This window comes from Festucalex cinctus, chromosome 13 (assembly GCF_051991245.1).
Source record: "Festucalex cinctus isolate MCC-2025b chromosome 13, RoL_Fcin_1.0, whole genome shotgun sequence".
Classification (NCBI taxonomy): Eukaryota; Metazoa; Chordata; class Actinopteri; order Syngnathiformes; family Syngnathidae; genus Festucalex; species Festucalex cinctus.
This window is the reverse complement of record NC_135423.1, coordinates 11,648,737-11,672,704: the sequence shown is the minus strand read 5'-3', so window position 1 is coordinate 11,672,704 and position 23,968 is coordinate 11,648,737. Positions and strand designations below refer to the sequence as shown.

General features: G+C 39.9%; 2 protein-coding genes and 1 long non-coding RNA gene across 5 annotated transcripts in view; 2 read left to right on the top strand and 1 right to left on the bottom strand.

The window, feature by feature from the left end:
* Positions 1-6,639, top strand: laynb (layilin b). Its single transcript, XM_077541837.1, has 8 exons — positions 1-105; positions 175-284; positions 2,497-2,803; positions 3,464-3,621; positions 3,862-3,912; positions 4,159-4,236; positions 4,334-4,448; positions 4,921-6,639. Exons 1-8 carry the CDS (start codon positions 35-37, stop codon positions 5,237-5,239), a joined length of 1,209 nt encoding a protein of 402 aa, XP_077397963.1. The 5' UTR covers positions 1-34; the 3' UTR covers positions 5,240-6,639.
* A 2,177-nt stretch (positions 6,640-8,816) lies between these two features.
* On the bottom strand, positions 8,817-11,130 carry LOC144032924 (uncharacterized). Its single transcript, XR_013287826.1, has 3 exons — positions 10,424-11,130; positions 9,751-9,978; positions 8,817-9,476 (listed from the first exon to the last, which is right to left on the bottom strand). It is a non-coding gene; the product is annotated as an uncharacterized LOC144032924 (long non-coding RNA).
* A 217-nt stretch (positions 11,131-11,347) lies between these two features.
* sik2b (salt-inducible kinase 2b) overlaps positions 11,348-23,968 on the top strand; it is a 49,386-nt gene continuing 36,765 nt past the window's right edge. For all 3 annotated transcript variants that reach the window (XR_013287825.1, XM_077540482.1, XM_077540481.1), the window contains exons 1-3: positions 11,348-11,890; positions 19,116-19,232; positions 22,886-22,949. Coding sequence is in view for 2 of the 3 variants with exons in the window: in XM_077540482.1 (XP_077396608.1) it covers positions 11,753-11,890; positions 19,116-19,232; positions 22,886-22,949 (319 nt within the window). In the remaining variant the exon portion in view is untranslated. The remainder of the gene's footprint in view (positions 11,891-19,115; positions 19,233-22,885; positions 22,950-23,968) is intronic.

Here is a 23,968-nt window from a genome sequence, read left to right as displayed (position 1 = left end):
CTGGTGGTCTGGTCTCATTTTCCCCCTTAGTCAGATGCATGTGCACGACCCACTTTTCCATCCAGCGCTCACATCTCATCTCATTGAGAGGCTTGGTTCGCTCTCGTGCGTGTTTGTCACGGGTTCTTTCTGTCTGCAAACGGCGTTATTTGACGTTTTCTGTTGCTTTCGCAGTAACAGCGCAGCAGCACACCGACGTGAACATGTCGAGATGGATTTTATGAAACTGTTCGGCGCCCTGATCGCCTTTCTCTTCCACAATGGGAGCGCTTCTAAAATCAATGGTAAGACGCCAACACTTTCACTTGCTTTACTGCGACATTTTCAAACTTATACGCGTGCAGAATAGGCTACAACTATTCTTAGTTTCATGTTCATTTTGTCTGCTGAGATTTGAAAATATTGTGCGAGAGACAGAGGAGAAAAGCGCGTCGGCACAGTAATTATTAACAGGCGGCGTGATGTGGAAAATATCAACAGCCACATGTTGTTTTCGTCTCAGCTGCTCAGTCAGGAGGTCCAATCTTGAGTTCGACTAAACAGCTTCAACCCTGACGCCAGTAGCAGGAAATACGACCACAAATCACTTTTATACTCCTTTTAATACAACTGAAATATTTGGGCCCAAGCTGTCAAGCTAAAATCACAGATGAAAACTATCATAAAGTTGCACAGCCATCAACTGCTTTGCCAAAATAAATACAAAAGTTGCACAGACAGCAGTCTTATCCTTCACACTAATCTTCTTATTGTTGTGGGTTGTTACCATTGTGCAAATGCTGAAAATTGGCAATCAGGTCCAAATGTTATTTTATAAAGAGTGATAGCTCAGGGACCTTTACTGAAATACAGTGGTATCATAAAGTTCTAAAATTCTGAAAATCAACCACATTTTCCAAGAAATATTTACCTCTAAAGTTGCATCAGGTCAGGGTTTAAATTATCACCAGATGTAGTTATAGTAGCCAAAAAATACACACACAACTAAGAATAGCTGTTACTTTAAAATAATATGAGTTAGTAAGTAGTTATTATATTAATATATATATTAATATTAGTAAATAGTCATTGAAGAAACTACTACCTACTCAGTAACTGGTGCATGAATAACATGATTGATTTGAGGGAACAGATTTGAAATTAGACAAAAATATAAAATAGGAATACGCCAATTAAAATATTGGCTAACAATATCATTGTAAAACTATATCTTATTTATATAAAATAAATAAATAAATAAATAAGGTAAATTCTGCCACAATAAATGGTCTGAAATTAACGTTTTGTTTACACAACATGAAACAGCACCACAGACTCACCATTAACTCATTCACTGCCAGTCATTATAGAAAATTTTTACATTTCCAATACTCACGTGATATTACATTCAATAATTATATATAAACCGAATCTACCAAATAACAGAATAGACTCCCTACTTTTTGTCCCGTCCCGTTCTTTTATAATTGACAGCAGAAAAATGTAGGTTTGCCAAAATACAGCCATTTCTCCCATGGACTCTGAAACTGTGTTTATTTCCTATAAAATGGGGCAATGATGTCATCTACCGGTGGTTGGGCATCAGTAAAGTTGTTTCCAAGTTTGATATTTACAGTGGAGCATGCTCAGATTCGCCCCCATTTAGCACCGCTCTAAAAAATACAATTGACAAGTATACTTGTCAAAGGCAGTGAATGAGTTTTAAAGGGTAAGTCAACCCCAAAAAATGTCTTTACAATAATGTGCCCCAACTTGTGTAAACACAGCATTCTGATAAATATTGTGTTTGTGGAATACGAATAAAGCAACAAAATCCATCCGCTTTTATCTATCTCAGGGGTGTCCATTTTTGCTGCCAACTAAAAATTACATCACAGTAGCTCATTTGTTTGTTTTTTAAGGATTATAACTTGGCTGTTTACCTGAGGTCATGAATACACGGCTGATGTAATTCATATAACTGGAAAACGGAAAAAGGTGAGAACAGAAGTGAAGTTTATTTATATAGCCCGTAATCATAATGATGTTATGGCACGGCAGCTATACGTGTTTAATCGCACTGGCAAAGATCTGATGTCAGCCTTAGTGCTGGTCTCTGTCTGGCCAAAGTTATGGTTTCTGGGGATAAACTCCAAGGAGAGGCCTGAAGACTAATGGGTTATAAAATGGTGACTAGATGCAACCTCGAGAGGCATAAAAGACATCATATTAGCAATCCCTAATTTTATGATGAAGTTTATGATGTCACACTTGTCACATAAAAAGCTGTACTTTGCATAATCTGTATACAGTACTCCAGCGGCCGAGCTTAACTTCCCTGTTCAAGCAGGTTTTATCTGTTGGTTTACCCTCCTCTTGTGGTAGAATGTATAGGCATTCCCAGTGCAAGACAGCCCCATTTGGTTTCTAATTTTGCAACCATGTGATTGCCACAGGAATTCTTAAGACAACAATCAGCCTCTTGTTCTCTTCCACATGCTTGATGTCACTGCCCAGGCCAAAGGATCTGCCGGCGGGGAACGGAGCGGCCATGCTATAAGGTGTCCTACATCCAGGACAGCAGGCGGAGGCTGACTTTCCAAGACGCCAGGCAGGCCTGCAGGGTGGATGGAGGAGAGCTGCTCAGCATCGAAACAGAAAGCGAGCAGCGACTGATCGAAAGGTTCATACAGCAGCTCCACGCTGCCGATGGAGATTTCTGGATTGGCCTTCGACGCAGCCCGCAGCGTTTTAGGGCGGGCAGCGCCAACCCGGGATGCCCCTCCCAGTACTACTGGCTGGACGGGAGCAAAGCCAAGTTCAGGTTGTTTTCATTTTCACAGACGCAACTCAGAAACTGTCCTTGCATGTGCTATGTTGGTGTTTCCACTGCCGCTTCAAGACTGATAACCACAGACATTATTAGGGATAATCTTTGGAATATAGCCCGTGATCTAAAATAAAACTCTAATGGTTTAAATGAGTCATTGTTGGGAGCATATCCAGTAAGTTGAGGCAGTTTGAAACTGCAAAACTGAAATGCTGTGAAATAACAATGCAGTACAATAGGCAGCATGGCGCCGTAAGGGCTGAACATATCTGCTTCACAGCCGAGAGGTTCCGGGTTCAAATCTCTTCCTGGGCTTGCCTGAGTTTTCTCTGTGTACCACATTCCTGCGTGTTAGGGGCACCGTAGACTCTACCAGTTGAACTCATTGTCACGGGCCGCGATAGTTATTAGGCATGGGATCGTACTCTGTAAAACCGAGTAACATTCAGTACGCGCTACATGGGACAATACACCCTATGGACCGCACTTTTTCTGTTTTGCAATTTTCTTTACATCCACGTCATGTTTCCTGCGATCACCCTTAAGTCAGCTGGAATAAGCTGCAGCTCAGACCAAGCACTATAGAAAGGAATGGATGGTTGGATTAAATATAATTGAATTCAAATTAGAGCATTTGAATCGTTTGCATTTCAGGAACTGGCACTGGGACGAGCCTTCCTGCGGTGGTGAAATGTGTGTGGTTCTTTACTATCAACCTTCAGCACCACCTGATGAGGAAGGCCATTTCCTGTTCCAGTGGAATGACGACAACTGCAACGCCAAGAACAACTACGTTTGCAAATATCCTAAAGGTGAGCTGGAGGATCACGGATACATGTTCCTCTAACTACGGTAAAGTTATGCTAACATAGATGTGTTGTTTAAAGTCATTTTGACAATATTATTTCGACCTAATTGGTGTGTCCAATTTTAATGTAGAGTATTTCTAACTTTCATAGTACAGTATCTTAATGTGTAGTAAGGTTACTATATGTATTGATTACATGCATGGTACAGACTGGGTGAACCCAATCATTCCTTTGTTTTTTCAGAGAAGACGGCAGTACTTACAGAGGCAGGGAGACGGAATGCAGCCCATGCAGGTGCAACATGTACCATATGAGGTTTCAAGTGTCTTGAGACCTCAGGGCTTGAAACAGCATTCAGACAAACATACATTCTGTCCTAAAGTACACAGTGCTTTACTGTACTATCTATTTCAGAACTTATGATGCCTCTCTCTAAGAACAAGAAAGAGCAATCACTTTTAACTGGATGAATCATAAATAAGACATTTTGAATACTTTTTTTTACACAAACATGAAGTCATTTATTTTTTCCCCCGCCAGTTCCAACTGTGATGCCAAATATATTCTTCACAACATCAAGTGGCGAGACGATAAAAGTAGGAATGCCTGAGTCATCAGGTTGGAAGAAAACTTTTAGTGTCTCACTCATTGTGTTACACTCTGCCATTTATATTTTGGAATAATATGACGAAAGCCGTTTTGCTCTCTCTTTCAGTGTCTTTCTCCGACAAGTCCATGTATGTTCCCTACATCCTGTATGCAACCATTCCTGCTCTCCTGCTGCTGTTGGTTGCAGTTTCTGGTTTCTTCTGCTATAAACAAGCTAAGCGGTACGAACCAAAACACAAACATTGTTGTCTTAACATAAAATATTGTGCTATTTCCAACTCTTGGTACCAACAAGGTAATATTCATGTTTGGTGTTTTTCCGTTGTCAAAATCAGGTACAGTGAACCACAGATTGCTGAGGGGAAAGTAGTTATCCCTCATTCTGGTGGTCCTGTTCCGAATGCGCCGTAGCCTCTTCCCTGATCTAAAATTCATAGAAAGACCAAATCAAAACATTGGTCACCGAAACAATGCTAAGTCTCATGGTGCGTCAAAAGCGGAAGAATACAGATAGGTTTTAAAAGTAGATAGAGAGGGAGATTGCCTAATATTTTGTGGAAGGTCGTTCCAAAGTACCTATAAAAATGCCTATAAACTTTCCAAAGATCACAACCAATGCAATTTGAATGCATATATTTTCTACTATATTTCCTCCTCGGATGATAATTGTAATTTTTTTTTTCCTTCCTTCAGGAGGAAGTCAGAGACCAAAAGCTCCACCAGCCAACCAAATCCATGGCTGCCTACCGAAACGTCATCTTGCCCTATTCAAGGACCCTATGCCTTCAGTGACATCACCAAACTTTCTCACCTTGCTCCTGACAGCACCCTGCCAGCAGACTTCAAAACAAAGTACCCCTATGCTACTACAAAGGACCCCCAGTGGAATGATTACGAGAATGTATTATTAGCGGACAGGGAGAGTGGCTTTGTGACTAATGACATCTACGAGACCAGCGGAGCTCAATGTCGCCCTCAGCCTGGTTGGGTTGAAAATGAGATCTATGGGTAGGACGGTACAATCTTGCGTGGCCTGCCTGGTGCCAGCAAAGGAATATTACCTGATGCAGTGTACTATATCGTACTTCGATACCACATGCTAGGTGCAGGATACCTGAACATGTGGCTCTGACTGGAAAGTATATGCACTTTGTGCATCTACATCTAGGTCCTATAGTGGAACTAATGGACTCTATTAATGTTGTACTTAATATACCTATATATCAATTAATCAATCAGGGAATGCGCTAGATCTTTTAGTGCTTCCAAATTTGTCGGAATAAATTAAAGAGGCTTCTTTTTTCATACTGCCATGACTGTAGTGCAAAAGGAAAGGTCCATGCTTGGATGTGTTTGGTGTTGAAGAACTTGAGATAATATCAAATACCTCTTGGGTGAAATGGAGTGTAAACCTTACAAAATATTTTTTTTTATTCTGAATGGACACACATCTCTTTTAACAGTCTGTAAACTGCCATACATCTAATTGTCGGATCCCATCAATGTAAAATGTTTTCTATTACGGGATCTTTTTAATAGAAAATAATGGAATCCATTATAGGTAGCCAATTCCTGTTGGTGTAACAACATTCTGTTACGAAATCAAATGTATTATAACTGACATGCTAACTACGCCCATTCAAATGGCATTATATCTGCTAAGTATTTTTACTTTTCAATCAACCTACTACATTTTGTGGATCTCCTTGGCAGTGTTTTGTCTAAGAACAGTGACATACAATCAGGTGATAGATAAGGTTCAGTCAATTGTGACCCTCAACACTGTGGCTACCATATAGTTGATTCAAATACAGTGGTGCATTGACATGCAAGTTCAATTCGCTCCATGACCCTATTTGTAACTCAAATCAACTTTACCCATTGAAATAAATGGAGACTCCATTAATCTGTTATAGTGCCCCCCTCCACCTCCAAAACAACGAATTTTTGTTAAATCTTTTCCCCCCCCCCAAAAAAAATCACACTATTACAAATACAAATCACAAAAAATACAAATCATAAAGCAAAAATCCATTCAGAAATCAATTAAAATCATAACGAGGTGTAGAGATACAGCTATATAAAAGTAATCTATTCTTAAAGATTCCCTCCAATATCGTCTGCATGCATCAACCCTGACCCAGGGACCAATAATGTCTGGAATGACTAGTGAGGCAGGTTATGCAATAACAGATGTTTTTATTTGATCCATTTTGCTTCCAGTGGTTTACATTGTCCCCTTTTATCCATCATTTCTGTCTAGTTATGCAACTTCAGTTTTCATTTCAAAGAGGCAGTGATTAACCCAAATATTCCGCCTTGTCAACTTGCCTGCAAATGCGCTGCTTCTATATTTGGTTCCGCATGTTTTCACGCAAGGCTGTAATCATCTAATAAAACAATTCAGCAGGACAGTTCTGGCCTTTTCCTCTTAACCCGAAGAGTGACGTCACCTTCCTGTTTGAACTCTTGATGTCAACGAACAGGACAGTGCGTGAGGAAACACTGATGACAGACCATGAGTGACCCCTGCAAAGCTCAAAGCCGTGGGCTTTCCCACCTCCATCTGACAGTTCGATAAACTTACGTGACACTGAACAGACTTTTAGGAAGTTTTAGACGTGTCATGGGTTCACTCGCCAGTGTGCCTGTCTCATAACTATGTGCAACGAGCTCTGATGTATGTGGCAGAACGAGTACGGTTCGGGTCTGCGTGTGTCATGGAAAGCTGCAGCGAACCCAGTCAAGGAGAGGTTGAGTATGTTCTTGGAGAATGGTCGGCAGGAAATGCCAAAAGCACATCTGGAACTCTTACATTCAGGAAGTCTGTGCGTGACAGCAGGGGCCTTTGGAGCACAGCTCTGGCAGTCTGCAGTCCACTGCTCAGTGGGAGACAACTGACGGAGTGGGAGCGTGTGGTGTACATCAAAACATAACATTAAGGTTCAGTTGGTCATATGTATATAGACAGTATATACATACTATTGTATAGACAAGTATGTGTATATACCTCATGTACTGTATATTTATGTACACTATATATGGATATAGCAGAAATATTTAATCCACCAATGGCAAGCTGTAAATTACACCAACAAGAACACATCTTAATAAACATTTGTTCAAACGCATTCACTTAACATATTAATCCACTGTCTTGTTGTACTTGTCCTCAAGTGGTCACAGGCGAGCTGGAGCTGATCCCAGCTGACACACTGGACTGGTCACGAGCCACTACAGCCATTACTTCATATAGTGTATGTTTTGTTTTGCTTTTAGCTCTTAAGCAGTTATGTTGTGTTCACTAGTGAAGACTAATTGTGCGTAGCTGTGAATGTGAATAGGTTGTTTTCCAAAAATGTGCCATTCAATTTGCTTTTATTTTTGTTGTTTTGTTTAATTCTGTCTGCTGCTTTTTGTCTAGATCGGCATCGTAAATGAGAATCTGCCTTACCCGAATAGGTCGCTTGCACATCGTAATGCATCATGGGAGTTTTTCCTTCGGGCGCCATATTGGGTGTCCGCCGGTTCACAAGGTACACTCGCGAGTTACATGGTAGAGCTTATCAACCTGATGTAATTTTCGCAGTATTTTCACGATTTACCGGAAGATCAAAAACAACGATACAGGCAGAAGGTGTCTCTGTGTGGCGGGATTGATCCTAATTACGTCCTGACCAAGGGTGATTTTTTTTTTGACGGAGAAAGCTTGCTGGCCAAATGTGACATCTCTGGACATCTTTCCCTACCTCGTGTTGACAACATGCTCCATAACACGCCAACAAATCCCTGGAGGCTTACAATTATTTTGTAAGCGGGTGGATACAGAGTGTAAACTTTAACATCGCATCAGAAGAAACGGTTGCTGTTGCACGTAAGTAAACCACATGGTGTTGGTAATTCTGCACACAAAAATGTTGATTTGTTCTCAGGCTTCCTGTTATCATTGTGTTTACATGCACAGCTGGCTTTACCTGATGTGGTTTTTCTAATAATTTTATAACAGGCAAATATGGCAGAGCGTATAAGAATAAAAAGTAACTGCACAGCCTCCCCGTGGCTAAATTAAATTTAATGCTACCCTTTCACTAGTTACATGTTACTTAATCAACTTACTCTAAATGGTTAAGGTTAACCACTATCAGAGGACGTATTTTTAGTTTCAGTTTCCAGTACAATAAAACGTGTTCATGGTAACTACTGAGCATACTGACAGCTTTTCTTATGATCTCACGGTTAAGGAGGCTGTCACAACACCCAATTTCTGTCTGGTGCCAGATGGCAACAATTCCCATCACTTGTCACGACAACACCAATATTATTACCAGGTATGTATGGCTTTACTTTTTGTAGTTTCTTATTTAATTCTATGTTTCATATTTTCATTACAATGTTTGTAATATTTTCAGATTCAGGCACAGATGAGTTTAACTGGACGGACTTCTGCGACTTTGTGGTGTGGACAAAGTGTGATTGAGCGAGTCCACCCAGATCGCTCGTTTTGGCCAGTTGGAAAAGCCAGAGTTTTTTTTCCCCCAAAATCCCCTCCTTACCTTGAACTGCTCGGGAGAGCATTTACTAGATCAGCAGTGGACTTCCAGTGTTCCTGCTCAGCCGCTGTCACCTACCACTTGCTCATGTACTTCAAAGATGCGGAATAAAGTAGTTTTTTGTGCTGCAGCAGATTGTAAAATCAAATGATATCACTTGAAGTGTGCCAATCTAGACTGCCAAAAGGACAGTGGTTTTGTGGCAAGTGTGAAACAAGGATTATTGGGAAAACTGTAACACAGTACTGGTACTTGTCTTACATTAAACAAATTTAAAAGAGAGCAACTTTTTCCTCTGTACATAGTATAATGAAAGTCATTGCGTACCCCATCAACATTACATCATACCGTCATCTCAGGATGGTAGGCACCTGTGCTAAAATAAACTACATTAATTAACAGTTCAATTTTTAACTCTGAAATTACTACATCTAATAATTATTCACTTCATTTTTTGTGCTTTTAGAAATAATAGAGATTTATGCCATTACTTTAAGAGGGACCATATTGCACATTGAGTCAAATCCTGTCATTTGTATTATGTATAGCTTTGTAAACAAACCCAACAATAGAATTTGTATAAACGCTGCCTTTATTAGCGCCAAACAAACAGTCGCATGTTGTCCTCCTCCAATGCTTTGATGCTCGCCTTCGTTTCCATCATGTCATTGGCAATCAAGTCGGTGTGGCATGAGATCCCTAAAGAAAAAAATAAAGAAAAAAATCACAAAAAATACGGTACCAGTAATAGGTTTAATATAGTAAAGTAGTATAGTTTTTTTTGTCAGTGTAAAAGAAATGTACACATTTTGTTGCATTTTTTAATGTATGAACATTGCTACAGGCAAATACTTATTTCTATAAACACTTCCAAATGTCTCTAAAATATAAGGTGCGTGTACACACACACAAACAAACACATACATTCACTCATGCATACAATATATCATGTAATGAATTCTGAGTGGCATACCAGAGTCAATGATGTCAGCAGTACTTGAGGGTACAGGTTACTGGAGCCATCTGGCTGCATAACTGCAACAATCTCTGCCACTTCGAGTCGTCTTTTCCCTGCTTGTCTCTCCTGTGCACGTTCATATCTTGGCACCGACTGGGCTGAGACATAGATGTAACTTGGGACCCAACTTTAATGTTGGAGCCCAGTCGGGATGATTGGACAGAAAAACGGGCGCAGGGCGACCTGTTAAAATAAACAAATATATAAACAAATAAAATATGGAAAGACTGGTTATTTTACCGCAGTAGGGTGGCCGTGAATAAGTTCTTTAGCATGATGTGTAGGCTACCGGGGCTCTGTTTTCTTGCATCACCCCCGGGGGTCTGTTTTCTTGCATCAGCCCCTTCTGTCTCTTTTTCTTTTTTTCCAAGTTTACATTTTGCCACCAAAAAACATGTTATCGGCATTAAAAGCCCAAGACTAATCAATCCAATTTCAGCAGTAAACACTTTGCACTGGCACTACTTGGGTGAAAATGTTCGATGTTAGCTTTCGGCTAACGTCCGCTAACCAGCTTGTACTACCGAACTTGCTTGCTCATGAATCCAAAACATAAGCAACTTGCCCATATATGGGCGGTCGAAACGTTATTAATCCTCATGCATTAAATAAAGGTAAACAAGCTTACCGCTCACAAAGTGATCGCTGCACACACGAGCCCAAAGTAACGACTTCCCTCCGGAGTCCGCACTCCTCTGTCTCCAGGCCCTGGTTCCTAATTATTTTCGGAATTCGGAAAAAAGACCGACCATTTTCCCCCTTGGCTTTGTTCGAACAGCCAACGATGCAGCAACAATGTACCATTTTAATCGCAGAAAACAAACGTGATAGATACGTGTTAGACCGAATCGCTACGTAAATGGAGGCCACCCAGCATGGCGACTACGAGAAATCCGAGGCGGAAGTGACGACATGTGCAAGCGACCTATAGATAAAGGTTGGTTTAACAAAAGAGAATGAGCGGTTTTGAAAAAGGGGGGATTGTTGCAGTTGCCTTATTTTGCCTGCAAGTGGCGCTGTAATGTAACTGACCAGGACGCTTGGAAATTATAAAATATGTTTAGTTTCTCATGAGGACTTGTTTGTGTGAGCCATGACACAAAGTTGTATATTTCTGGAAAATAGTTTTTGTGCGTCATAATTATCTGGAATACATTAGAATACGTCGACAGAAGTTACCAAATTCAAAGCACATACAATGCACATTATGTTTGTAAATGCTGCACAGCACTTTTCTCATGCACGTGACAAAAAGACAGATGACGCTCAAGTCGAGCTGAACATGATCATTAACCCTTTCGTGCCGAGCAAAAGCCTATGAAACACCTGCATGATCTCAAGCTGCACAAAGAAAGTTACCTTAATGCGTGTAAGGGCGGTGGGCAGGCGAGCAAACACGCACACACAAACACGCGTTTGGCATTTCGGAATAGCAATTTTACCGGTTGACGTAAGAGGTGGGTCTGGTTGTCGTGGCAACCAATTGGCACCGAAGTGTGGAGCGGCGCCGTGGCCCCGCCCCCTGTACAAATACCCCCATGGCTTTGACGTCAATGCACGTCAGGCGGAGAACATGATGCCTCTTTGCGAGGCAACGCGTGTGCGCTGGCTGATAGAAGGGACCTCGAGCTGAAACATTAAGCACCATTGTGGCTGCAGGAAGGTGGCTTACAAGGTTTGACCCCGTCTACCCCAAAAAGAAAGCGAAAGAAATGGACCGCCTCGTGTCGCCGCCGAAGGAGACGCCGACAATCCGCTAAAGTCTATTTTTTTATGGACACGCTTCGAATGGCGGCGGCTGGTGGTGGCGGCGGCTGGTGGTTTGTTTGGCTTTTTGAACAGTAGCAGCTCAAGAAAGCGCTTGTGAGCCCCCCACACCACCTCCCCCAGTGTGTGTCCCTGCTTGTGCGGTCACCTCGTCGTCCAACGCCGCCGAGACAGTCCCGTCGAGAACAGCATGGTCATGGCTGACAGCGTCCAGAAACCGCTGCTCCGGGGTCCGGTTCGTGTGGGCTTCTACGACATCGAGCGCACTTTAGGAAAGGGCAATTTCGCCGTTGTCAAACTGGCCCGACATCGCATAGCCAAGACTGAGGTGAGTTAAAAAGAAAACAAACAAACAAACAACAAAAAGTCTGCGAAGTTGTTAGCTTGGAAGCTAACTTGGGCTACTGGAGAGTTCCAGACCCGAGTTACATAACTTTTATCTACTGACACTCAGTGCATATGGCGCCGACATTGTGGATACAAAACAGAAAGTTGGTTCTGTGAGGTATGTTTGTGAGTCCCCCGGTTGCTGGAGGGCTGACAGCGTGCACGTTTAACCCCGCTTGGCACGCACGACTGCTGGTAAGAGCTCTGAGCGCGAGCGCTGCTGGGAAACACAAAGTGTAAACATGCATGGCTCCATGGTGGTAGCATAATTCAGAAAGACGACTGTGTACTTTTTAACAAATAAATGTCACATTTCTGAATGCTTTTTTTTTTTTTTTAAAGATCAGTTGGCATGCCACAGAATGGACATCTTGACAGCTGCACATATGATGAAAATCACAAAACATAAGTTGTGGTAACTATCCACTTTTTCAGCCCCGAATGAAGAAAGACAAAAATACTGCTACGAATATTTCTGACACCATAATGGGGCTCCCCAATTACAGCATAATGACATAGTGAACAGCAACTTCAGGGACTCATGCAAAATGCTGAATGTGACAATGAAAATAGAATATACATGATCAAAATTACTTCTTTATCAAATTATTTATTGAAAACAATAACACAATGTAGGTGATAGTGATATTGACCCAAACGTATAATCGTTTGGGTGCCAAAAAGATCACAGTTCAATGCATGCACACAACAATAAGGCAACACAAATGCAAAACAAACAGCTTATCTATTGTGTAACCAGGGGCAGATTAAATGACATAAAAAAAGCAACAGATGAAATATTTTTTGCTTTAGGAAAGTTCCGCATCGTTGAGGGATGAAAGATGAAGATAAGTGCAATAGAAAATATGTTATGCTCTCAAAATAAAATAAAGGCGTTCAATGCTTTGTTGCTTTAGCTCCAAATGAAGAGCTCAGGAGGGGCTATATATATATATATATATATATATATATATATATGTTAGGGGTGTTAAAAAAATCGATTCGGCAATATATCGCGATACTACATCACGCAATTCTCGAATCGATTCAATAGGCGGCTGAATCGATTTTTAAACTTCCATTTTTAATGGAAAAATATTCAACAAAACGTCTGACTTCGGGTTAGGATTCACACCTTGAGCATGGAAGAATGTTATATGAACGGAACATTAAGCCTTAATATTTTATTTTAATGCTGTTCAAACATGAAACAGATTACAACCTCTATAAGACTGAAATTTCAGATAAATAAATAATACATTTTCATACAAATCTTACACTCTACAAGCTTACTGATTAGTATTTTCTAAATTTGAATGAAAAAAAATCGCAACAATCGACTTATAAATTCGTATCGGGATTAATCGGTATCGAATCGAATCGTGACCTGTGAATCGTGATACGAATCGAATCGTCGGGTACTAGGCAATTCACACCCCTAATATATATATATATATATATATATATATATATATATATATATATATATATATAGGTGTATATATATATGTATATTTTAGATGGACCAAAAAAAAATTTCCCCCCCAAGTGTGATACCGATTATTAGTATCAAAGAGGCGATAACTGATATTTAGAGCTAATATTCACCTTCACTAAAAGAGAACATATTGGTGTCAAAATTAAAAAAAAAACCTCCAACTCTTAACTTTGTTGAAATGTTTTTAAGCATGTTTATTGAACAACTTCTCAGATTTGTATTTTATTTTTATTTTTTTAATCAGACAATAGACATCACATCTTTTGTTTTAAAATTCTAAGAAAAAGTTCAGGGAGTTCCCAGCGTGATCGGAATGTCTTATTAAAAGGTTAAATGAAAACTTAAACATGTAAATAGTTCCCGATTGTTTTTTTACAGTAAATAGTTTTCTAAATTTGAAATGTTAGATTTTTACTTACCAGTATTTTAATTTTACTTTCAAATATAAAAAAAAGGTTGCAGAGAGTTTCAAGGGTCAGTAATCAGTATATAACATTTTATATAGTTTCCTGAAGTTAAAATAGATTTACCGCTAAATTTATCTACTTGTACGTGTTATCAGATATCAGATTAAACAAACAAAAAAGCTAACGCCAATATTAGTCAAAATAGCTGATACTCAGTCGTTCAGTTTTATTTTTTTATTTATTTATTTATTTTTTTTAACATACTGCCATGACATCTACTCGGCAGATGAGCTTCCCTGTGTTTGTTTATGGACTAGATGTGTGACTAGAACTCGTCCCTTACCTATTATGTTCTCTATGGGAACTCTAATAATTGTCCCATCATATTATACAATTTTTTTTGCCGATATCGCGCACCTCTGAACGCTGCAGCTTCACATGTATCTTACACATGATGACGTACTTCAGCCAATTATCATTTTCCTCTGTTGGTTACACCCTTTGCAGCAATCATCCGTATCATGCATGTTCTAATTACATGTCTTTTTTTGAATGATCCACACAGCAAGGAATCTCTTGTCACCGAAATACATGAATATCAGATGAAACTTAATTTTCAGCCTCTATGCACAATGTGCAACATTGCCATAAAGATATTTGGCAGAACCCAACAAAACTGCGGTATTGTCGCAAGTTCGCAACTGTGCGCTCTTTTTCACAACAATATCAGATGCAACACCTGATGCGTGGTGACTTCAGCAGCAATGTCTGGTGTGACTTGTAAATGACTTCTCCGAGAGCAACCATTTTCTTCCACACGCCAGCAACAGAAGCGTGAAACATCTCTTTCCTGCCTTTCTCTCCTTTCCTCATACAGAAGTGCCATACTGCCTTGGTTACAGCTGCGATACTACCCATGAAAGCGGAGTATTTTGCAAGTACAACACCTGTACTTTCTGTCCTCTGCAATGCCACCGGCATTTGTGCTTCCTGTGCTCGATGCTACCAATGTCATGCTTTTTAATACCATGATTCATTTGATTCTGACACACACATGCTGCCATTTATTATTCATTCCACGGTTATGATCCATTGATGCCGGGCAGCCATATTTTATTCTTGCACGTTTGGAGGTATTACAATCCAGGTAGTTTCTCTATGTATCATACTTATTTAATGTTATCATTTTTGTTACACATCTTATGAGCAAAACGCTCTTCCCATGAGGCCTGCAAACCCAAGCCCAAACTTAGTGCACCTGTATACCATTAATGGTCCCCTACTACTGTACTTCTTTTGGTAATAACCCCCATTGTTCCACCTTGTGCCCTGCACCTGTATATCTTTAATTGATGACCCTCAAAGTGTCACCATGTACCATGCGCCTGTCATTTTGTGGTTATGACCCACACAGCCCAGCTAGCTACCAAGCCAAGAATTTGTCTGGGTGTAAACACAGCAGTATCTGGGGCGAGCTTCGTGGGTCGGTGGTCCTGTTATGTAAGCCAAATAATGATGTGATTTTTGTGGTTTCTTGTGGCTGTATTGAGAAGGATACACTGGAGAGTTCTGTGTTTGGGAAGTGTTGTGCACGCACATACAGTCAGTCCACTGACATTGCTGGATTTGACATTAGAAACAGTCTGCACACACTCAGCCGAAAGCAGCGTAAGGAGGGGACAGAGATCTGAGTTTGTGTCGTCATCTTACAAGCGGGCCTTTCGTGCATGGTACCACACAGACAAAAATAGGCCACGAGACTTGCGAAAGGAGTTTGATCTTTGATCACTCGGGCCTTTCCGCTGTCTGTGGTTAAGTGTGAGCAGTGATATCGTACAACAAAAACCATGATTACCGAGACGAAGCTCCTGATGCATTTAATGACTGACATTGTTGGCCAGCACTTCGTAAGACTCTTATCGTTAATCTGGTTACTAAAGTGAAGTAGTACAGCAATAGTCTAGCCAGGTAATTTGTAACCATGGAGCACTAATCACCATGTAAATACATGTCACACAAATGACACACCTGCCAATTTGCCAGAGTTTGCTGCTGTGGTAGCTGAATCATGCATACAGGTCACTCGGGACTGACTGGCAAACAAGGCAACTGCAACTGCAGCTGACCTGGTCTGGCCTGGGGATTGTATGGAATGGAATGGACTGCTTTTTATATAGCACTTTAACTACACAATATGATAAGAGTAACCAGTTATTTTGTGGGTCTACATTGTGTGACGCAATTGAGTGTTTACATGGGCCGGCGAGGAAAGGTTCACCCGGTGTGTGTATAACCTACTTTTTCTACCTTTATCCAGCCGTTAACTTGTGTTGAATTTGCTGGCTTTGGACATCCAGTCAGTCAACTCAGCAGGAAGTCATCTTACGCCATCTCTGACCTTTGCATTGTCCCAACCTTCTGTGCTTTTTTTTTTCACCTCTAACTAAACTTTCAATGTGAGTTGAATGCCTCTTACTCAAGTGAACAGGTACACAAGGTTCTTTGACATGATTCCTTCAAGGCCAGGCTTGAATCTTGAATTTCCACCCCTCGGTGATTGTGGTGTTGCTCAGTGATATCAGAATTTTCAGAAACCAAAACACTCATTACTGCACTTAACAGTTAAGCTAGCAGTCAATCAGTGTCAAGTTGTCAACGTCCTCTTTGAGCTTCAAACTAAGACCACAAGCGAGCGAGCAAGCTATAAATGTCTGGAACCATATTGATTTGTAATAGGTAATTGGGTTTGTTCCCTGCAGTTAAAAAGTGTCAGAAACAGCAAAACTGTGAAATCTGGCAATATCGTTACATCAAATTAACTGCAGTTGCATTTTCATTGGCCACCCATCTGATCCAGCGAAACACGAAAAACGGCCGTATTGAATTAGAAGAACTGTTGTAATGCATTTGTTTTAGTTAGTGAGTTAGTTTAGTTAGTCAGATGGAAGAAATGAGTCACTTGGAAAACATCTACAGTAGGTATGTTGTTAATTGTGAGATCATGAACATGATTCAGAAAATAACACTTTAATTAGAAGAAATCAAGTCAGCAATCGTTCATTACAATTTTTCTGTGTAAAAATAATACATGTAACGCAGTGAATTTCAGTGGCAAAATGCCAGGGAGTACTGTGTTCACATTTAAGAAGTAAAATCAATATCAACCTCTCTCTTGTCTACACCAGGCCAGATCAGGCCCGCAAAGGGGTTTAATCCAGCCCACGAGATGATTTTGCAAGGGTAAAAAAAAATTAACCAATTAATCAGCCGGCCACAATCAAAGCATATAAATTTGTAATTTCACAAGCAATCCTCAGATGAGCAATGTAACTTGTACACGGAATTGCTCTGGATGTTATTTTACACAATTTAAAGTTAGTTTGTTTAAAAAAAATAAAAACACAGACCAACATAAACACAAACGTGCTGAATAAGACACACATTTAACTGCACAGACGACAAGGTTTAACGTCCTTATAACTTCATTAACGGCACCACATGGTGCATTCTGTGAGCAACATACAGGTATAGGCAAAATAGGTAGATATAACATGCCCGGAACTCAGGCAGTGTTGCCGTGTTCCATTTGCATTTTTGTTATTTTTTTGGGACATTATATTTACAGTTGCATCCCGCAATTTAGGGCTGAGCTGGCCCGCAAATACTGAAAATCTGCGTATAATTTGCAGCAATTAAAAAAATATATATATACAATGACTTTTCAAAGGATGTAACAATAGCCAAACATCACAATACGATATTATCACGATATTAAGGTCACTATACAATAATTATCACGATATTGTGGGGAGGTTGGCGATACAAAAAAGGTCAAATATTGTTACAAAAAAAAAGCCTATACAAAAAAACACACAATGCTGTGCTTTTGTACATTACAGTATTTCATATAAACAACCTACAGTCTCTAATAAGACTTAACATTGAGTCACTCGCTAATGCACGCACATATTGAGTTATTGAGTTCCCCCACAAAGTGACTTGATTCACAAGCATATTACGTTCCCCTTCATCTGACCAATAAACATTTTTTTTAAACATTTTTAAACATAGAAGGGCCAAAACATGCATTATGTAATTTAAACTGCACTTAAAAAAAACTAGCCATCAGAGGGTGCTAGAACTGCACAAATGGCAATTAACCTGACTTTTTTTTTAAAAGATGGGCTGCTTTTAATATCGTGACATGACGAGTCGACGATGATATATGTGGTAGTTTTAATATTGAGATATCACGATATTGCCATTATCGTTACATCCCTAGATTTTACCGATACTGCCCACTTGATAATATATTTTCCTCCATGTGGCCCCTGAGCTAATATGAGTTTGAAAACCCCTGGTCAACACTAATGAAATGTCAATAAAACGTGTGAATGGTGTTTTTGATGGTTAACCTTAATTTAGTAAACACTGTGAGGAAATGTATTATACTGGTCCCCTTCTCTGCCGTGGACAAAGTTAGTATCAATGATTAGCATAGTTAACAATGTGATAATTTTCCTTTGACCAGCATAGTGTTTGTGCTGTGGTCCGGGCACGTGCACAGTGGCACAATGACTGATGTGTTTTCTCAAAACAGTGGCGTTTCTTTCCGCTTCATATGCGGGGAATTGCTGTGAGAGGAACTGGGCTGTCCTGTTGTTTACTCTTGCAACTTGGCTGACAGACATTGAGAACACTGTAGATAACTAGGGTCAATAGACTTTTTTTTTTTTTTTCCCTCCCCCGATCCCGATATTGGCAGAAAAAAAAATTCCGATTGACCAATCAGTAAAACCTGATTCATATGATCAGCTCATCATCAATCAAGCTCTGCAGAAGGCTGATAATGATCCTGATCACATGAATCAAGTGTGTTGTGGGAGTGAAACCTCTAAAACCGCAGGGCTCCAGCCCTCAATAACCGTGATCACCCACCTCCTGTCTTAGGGTGAAATAATAACATCTAATAAAACGAAATATGAAACAATAATTGAACCATATAGTATTATATCATGAATCTACAAGGCCAATGCAGGTTCCGGCAGGCCCAACACAATATGGCTACCAACAAGGCTCAATGATTGTAGACCCTGTCACAATTTTGGTGTGAAAATAAACTGAACAATCAAGTTTTCAAAGCCATCAACTGATCTGGGCCAGAGAAAGTGAACAGGAGGTTTAAAAACACCTCAAGATCTAATATCATACTTACCTGCATATTGTTGATTCCAAGGATTAACTTTATGACCACTTCACAGGTGGCCATTAAAATTATTGACAAGACCCAGCTGGATGCAGTCAATCTTGAGAAGATCTACAGAGAAGTTCAGATAATGAAAATGCTGGACCATCCGCATATCATCAAGCTTTACCAGGTGAGTTGCTCCACAATAAATGAATTCAACTATCTTTTTTTAGGGATACTACATTTTCATAAATGCAACTCAGAAAAATGTCAGGGGGCCCCAACATGTCTCTTTATAGTGACTTGCAGAGGTTCTGGCTAAGTAAGGATGAGCTTAGTTTTATGGAGCAGAATTTATGGCATCTCCTTGTTGCCCTATTTTCTAGTTGTCTTCAGAACCATTCCAAGACATATTCAAATGTTTCGCAAACACACATTTGCTTTGAAGATCCTGACACCAGGATGTGTTTGTTTGTTCTGCATGATAATACGTTGCATAAAAATGAAATGAAAATCTCTAGTTAGGATTAGATTGCAGTCTTAAACTGCAGTCATCATTTTGTCGCAGCACTTTCGCCTCCTTGCAACATTTGTTATTTTTCATTTGCCTTGGCTAAAGGCATGCCCCACCATCCCAAGTGCTGTAATTATCTGCATCTGTTTGGAAAATGCTTTTTGAACATTTTGTAATGTTTGTAGGGGTATGTAATGAGCCGCGAACCTCAAAGCACTACGCTACAAAGCAGACTACGTACAGCACAGAGGTCTCTGGTACAGTATTTCTGTGAGGAATTGCAGTCACAGGAGGTATTAATATGGGAAATACACAGAGTGAATCTACATTGTGTTTGACATTGTGAATAAATTTGTAGGCTGATGAGAAATTTAATGATGGTTGCTTGGTGGTGTTAAAAAAAACGAGAAAAAAAAAACAGCTACTTGATACCAAAACATCTGCCTTGAACTGCTGCCAGTAAATTTCTTTTTACCATCTCTTGAATGTTGATTCAGTTTCTAATACATTTTTATGGATGCACCCCATTAAACCTTATCGCAAAATGTCTCCTATTAAAAGCATGCCTGAGTTAATATATTAGCTTTCAAGCAATCTTTGATTGGTTAGTAATTGTAAGAACACATGGGGACTGACCACAAGCCTGAAAAGATATGATCTATATTATACAAATATTGGCCATATTTGGACATACAAGATCTCCGCCCGACAGAGACGATGGGTTATTTCCCAAGATGATGCCTGCTGTGGCAAAAATGTTAAATGGACTGGATTTTATATACTGCTTTATCTTCACCATATTGTGTCAAAGCGGTTTACAAAGGCTCACATTCACCCATTCACACACACAGTCATACATCAGTGGGAGGCTGATGCCATGCAGGGCGCTGCCAGGTCCACTTGTTCAAGGATATTTTGACATGGCCACAAGGGTTGAGGTTTGAACCCACAATCTCTGGGCTGGGAGACTACCACTATGCCATTGAGCCATGCCGCCCCTCATGCTGTGTTTGAAATGCTCCCTGAAATACTGTACCAGGAAGCTGTTTGTGCCATATGTACTTTGTAGTGTAGCGCTTTGAGATTCTTGGCTCTGCCTAGCTGCAGTGGTTTAAGGACATCATGTCATCTCTGAAAAGGAATACAATTTTGCAGTATTGCAGTGACAATAAAATTCCAAATTGAGTGTGCTTTCATTAAAATCGCCTGACTGTTGATTTGTTTGACGAAGTACCTCAGCAACAATGCACTAAACTCACCTGTCTGACACAATAACATCAAAATGCTGGCAATATCAGTGAAATTATGTAAGCATGTGGGTCCTAGTTTGTTTCGACAAAGTAGACAAGTGTTCATTATCCTTACACAACCGTGTGGCGATGTTCCAGCTTTTTGTCGTGTTATTTTGGTGTGTGCCATTCTTTCCAAAGGCATATCCAACCAATCAGTTTGGGTCAATTAGTAATTTCCTCTCCAGTCTCAAACTGGCGTTGGCCGTGTGGCCCAGTGGGACGCCCGAGCCAGTAAAGAGAGGCACACAGACACCCACACAATGCATGCCCTCTCTTGATTGTAATGTGTTGCACAGCCCTATCTTGGGTTAAACGGTTGTTTTTGTATTTTTTATACACTACTTGTAAAAATAGGATTGTAACAGCTGTCCCATGAAATAAAGAGCCGGAACACTGTTTCACAATATGTTTGATTTTCATTCAAACACCTTTCCACAGATTTCTCAAATAGCTAGTTAATCACACAGTATAAAATGCAACACAAAAGCCGCATTGTTTTTCTTTTTTCTTTTTTTCTTTTCAGTATGCAGCACTAGGCTGGCCTTATGTCCTAATACTCAACCCAAGATGATGTCGTCTAGATGGCACACATGCCTAGACATTATCTTGACTCATCACTGAACAGGAGTGATTGCAAATTATGATACTATTTGATGTGCATGCCAATGATAAGTCTCAGTTCATAAGTCTCAGTTCATAGATCACTATTGGACAAAGGCCTAGGAACATGCTTGACACGAAGCACCGCGTCCTTTGTGGTGTCTGGAATTTCAACTATGAATCCTCCACTTGTACTGCATCTTATGACATGACATGACACATAATGGGCGAGAGTTATGTCCCTGCAGAGCATGTCGTCACAACAATGAGTCCGTTTACGGCAGGGACAGCTAATACCCTACAGCTACTGCTATGGGTTGTTTGGGAGGCTCAATGTCACCACTTGTACAGTATATACAGTAAGTTATCTTAAAAGTTTATTGCTGTGCAAGACCACTTTTAATGTTCAACAGTGGCCATTGACATACTGAAAGGAGCCCTCTGTTAAAAAAAAAAAAAAAGTAGTTCAGTCATAATTTCAAATTATTTCAGTTTTGTTTTCCCCATTTATCATGTAGGCATTTATGGGCTTCCTTGAGACCAATAAATGAATAATATTTTGTATTCTAAGAAAAGCACTGAGCGTGCCATGCCATGGCAATGAATAAAGGAGATAGATTTCAGACATCACATTCCTTTAATAAAAACATGGCTAAATTTAAAATGTGTACCCATTTAATGTTCAAGTAGATGTTGAAATAAAAAAGAAATCCAGTGTTAGTTTTTTTCCAATTTCCATTATCTAAAGAATAGCACCAACTTGCTCTAGGACTGCAAATATGAATCAAACATTGACACCACTCAATATGAATATTTGTCATAGTCTCCCATTTAAATTGAATAAAAAAATATCAGATACATAAGACAATGAAGTACATGAGGATGGCCAAAAATATGCCATTGAAGTTGCTTGAAATATTTTCTACATTAATTTGCTAAATACTTAACTGTTAACTTCTTAATAGTAGGAGAAAAGCTCAAACTAAAATGTGTTATGAAACAGTGTTCCACCTCTTCCAAGAAACATTTCCTCACTCAATGAATTGGTCATTGTAACAGATGGAAAATTGATCATCAACAAAAATGAGTGGGATTTCTAGTGTGAACGTCTGGCTCGATGTGTCTGATTCACCCTCCCCTCTCCGCATTTAATTCTGTTTGATCTCCTGAATGTTTCTGCTTCTAAATTGGGTCTCCTCCTCCCACACATGGCCGCATTGAGCAAGCACTGTGATGGTTTTTCAAATCCCATTCAGCTATCTTCCCATCCACCTCCACTCTTGCACTGTCATATCCACACGTTTTGTGTTTTGCCTCATTCCTTGTGGATGCATTGATTAGGTTATTTCAGCGGTCATTTCTTTGCCTCAAAAAGATGTATATGATGTCATTGGTTTGTTTGTATTTCCTTTCAGTACTGCCCTCTGCCCCTTTTAGGTGATGGAGACAAAGAACATGCTTTACCTGGTCACGGAGTATGCCAAGAATGGGGAGATCTTCGGTGAGTGATTCCCCCACCACCTCTTTTTTTCCCTCCCAATGCATTGTCAGCACAATGTGTCCCTCCCAGCTCTGTTTCACCACATACTTACCTTTTGCATAATTTGCGCTTTAAACAAGTATCAACAGTTTACCGGTAGCTTGGTCACAACCTTTTACACTGTTTCCGGACCTCAATCACAGTCGTCACATGATAGAAATCTGAGAGCAGTGTCCTGATCAGGTGTACGTCATGTGCTGCTTGCAATTGCCTTGTGCAGTATGCTAACAGAATTCATTGGCATTAAAAAAAAAAAAGGTCTGGCAGCAAGTGAAGATCTCTTAAAAAAATAAAACATGATTTATTGCTGTATGGTAGTGTACAATCATCTGCTAACTGCTTAAGTTTCTGCATGCTTCTGCACGTCATTCATGCCATTTAAGCAAAGCATAACACAGCAGGGGATGATCATGATGAGTGTCAAACCCTTTGTTCTTTTGCACCTGGAGAATGTAGCGCTATAAAACCACTCTGACACTTACTACCGGTATTTACCTGCTGAGCCATTAGTTGTAATTTGCACTAAACGAGCAACATTACAAGTGAGGTATGATACATTGATTTTGACAGTGGTTCAACAAAACTATTAAAAAAACAAAACAAAAAAACAAAAACAAAACAGTCATGAAACACAGCCCTTGGACAAAAATGATGGTACCCCTAGAAAAGTTGGAAAATAATTTCACCATAGGGGCATGTTCATCCAAGATGTGTTGTCTAATTAGCATCATAAATGTCTTCAAACCTGTAATTAGTCTGCTTATTTAAAGGCTGACATGGTGTGTACCGCACAAAACATGGATCAGACCAGAGGAAGCGAAGGAAAGAGTTGTCTCAGGAGATAAGGAAAAAAAAATAGGAAAGCATAAGCATGTTATAAAATGTAAAAGGCTAGAAGACCATCTCCAAGCAATTTGATATTCCTCTGAGTACGGTTGCACTTATTACTGGATTCAGAAATTTATTCGCTGGACTTTAGC

Bases quoted from the DNA above. Each gene is read 5' to 3' on its own strand.
- laynb (XM_077541837.1), top strand. From the start codon at position 35: ATGCATGTGCACGACCCACTTTTCCATCCAGCGCTCACATCTCATCTC. The intron at 285-2,496 runs GTAAGACGCCAA...GTCACTGCCCAG, and splicing joins GAGCGCTTCTAAAATCAATG to GCCAAAGGATCTGCCGGCGG. The intron at 4,449-4,920 runs GTACGAACCAAA...TCCTTCCTTCAG, and splicing joins TGCTATAAACAAGCTAAGCG to GAGGAAGTCAGAGACCAAAA.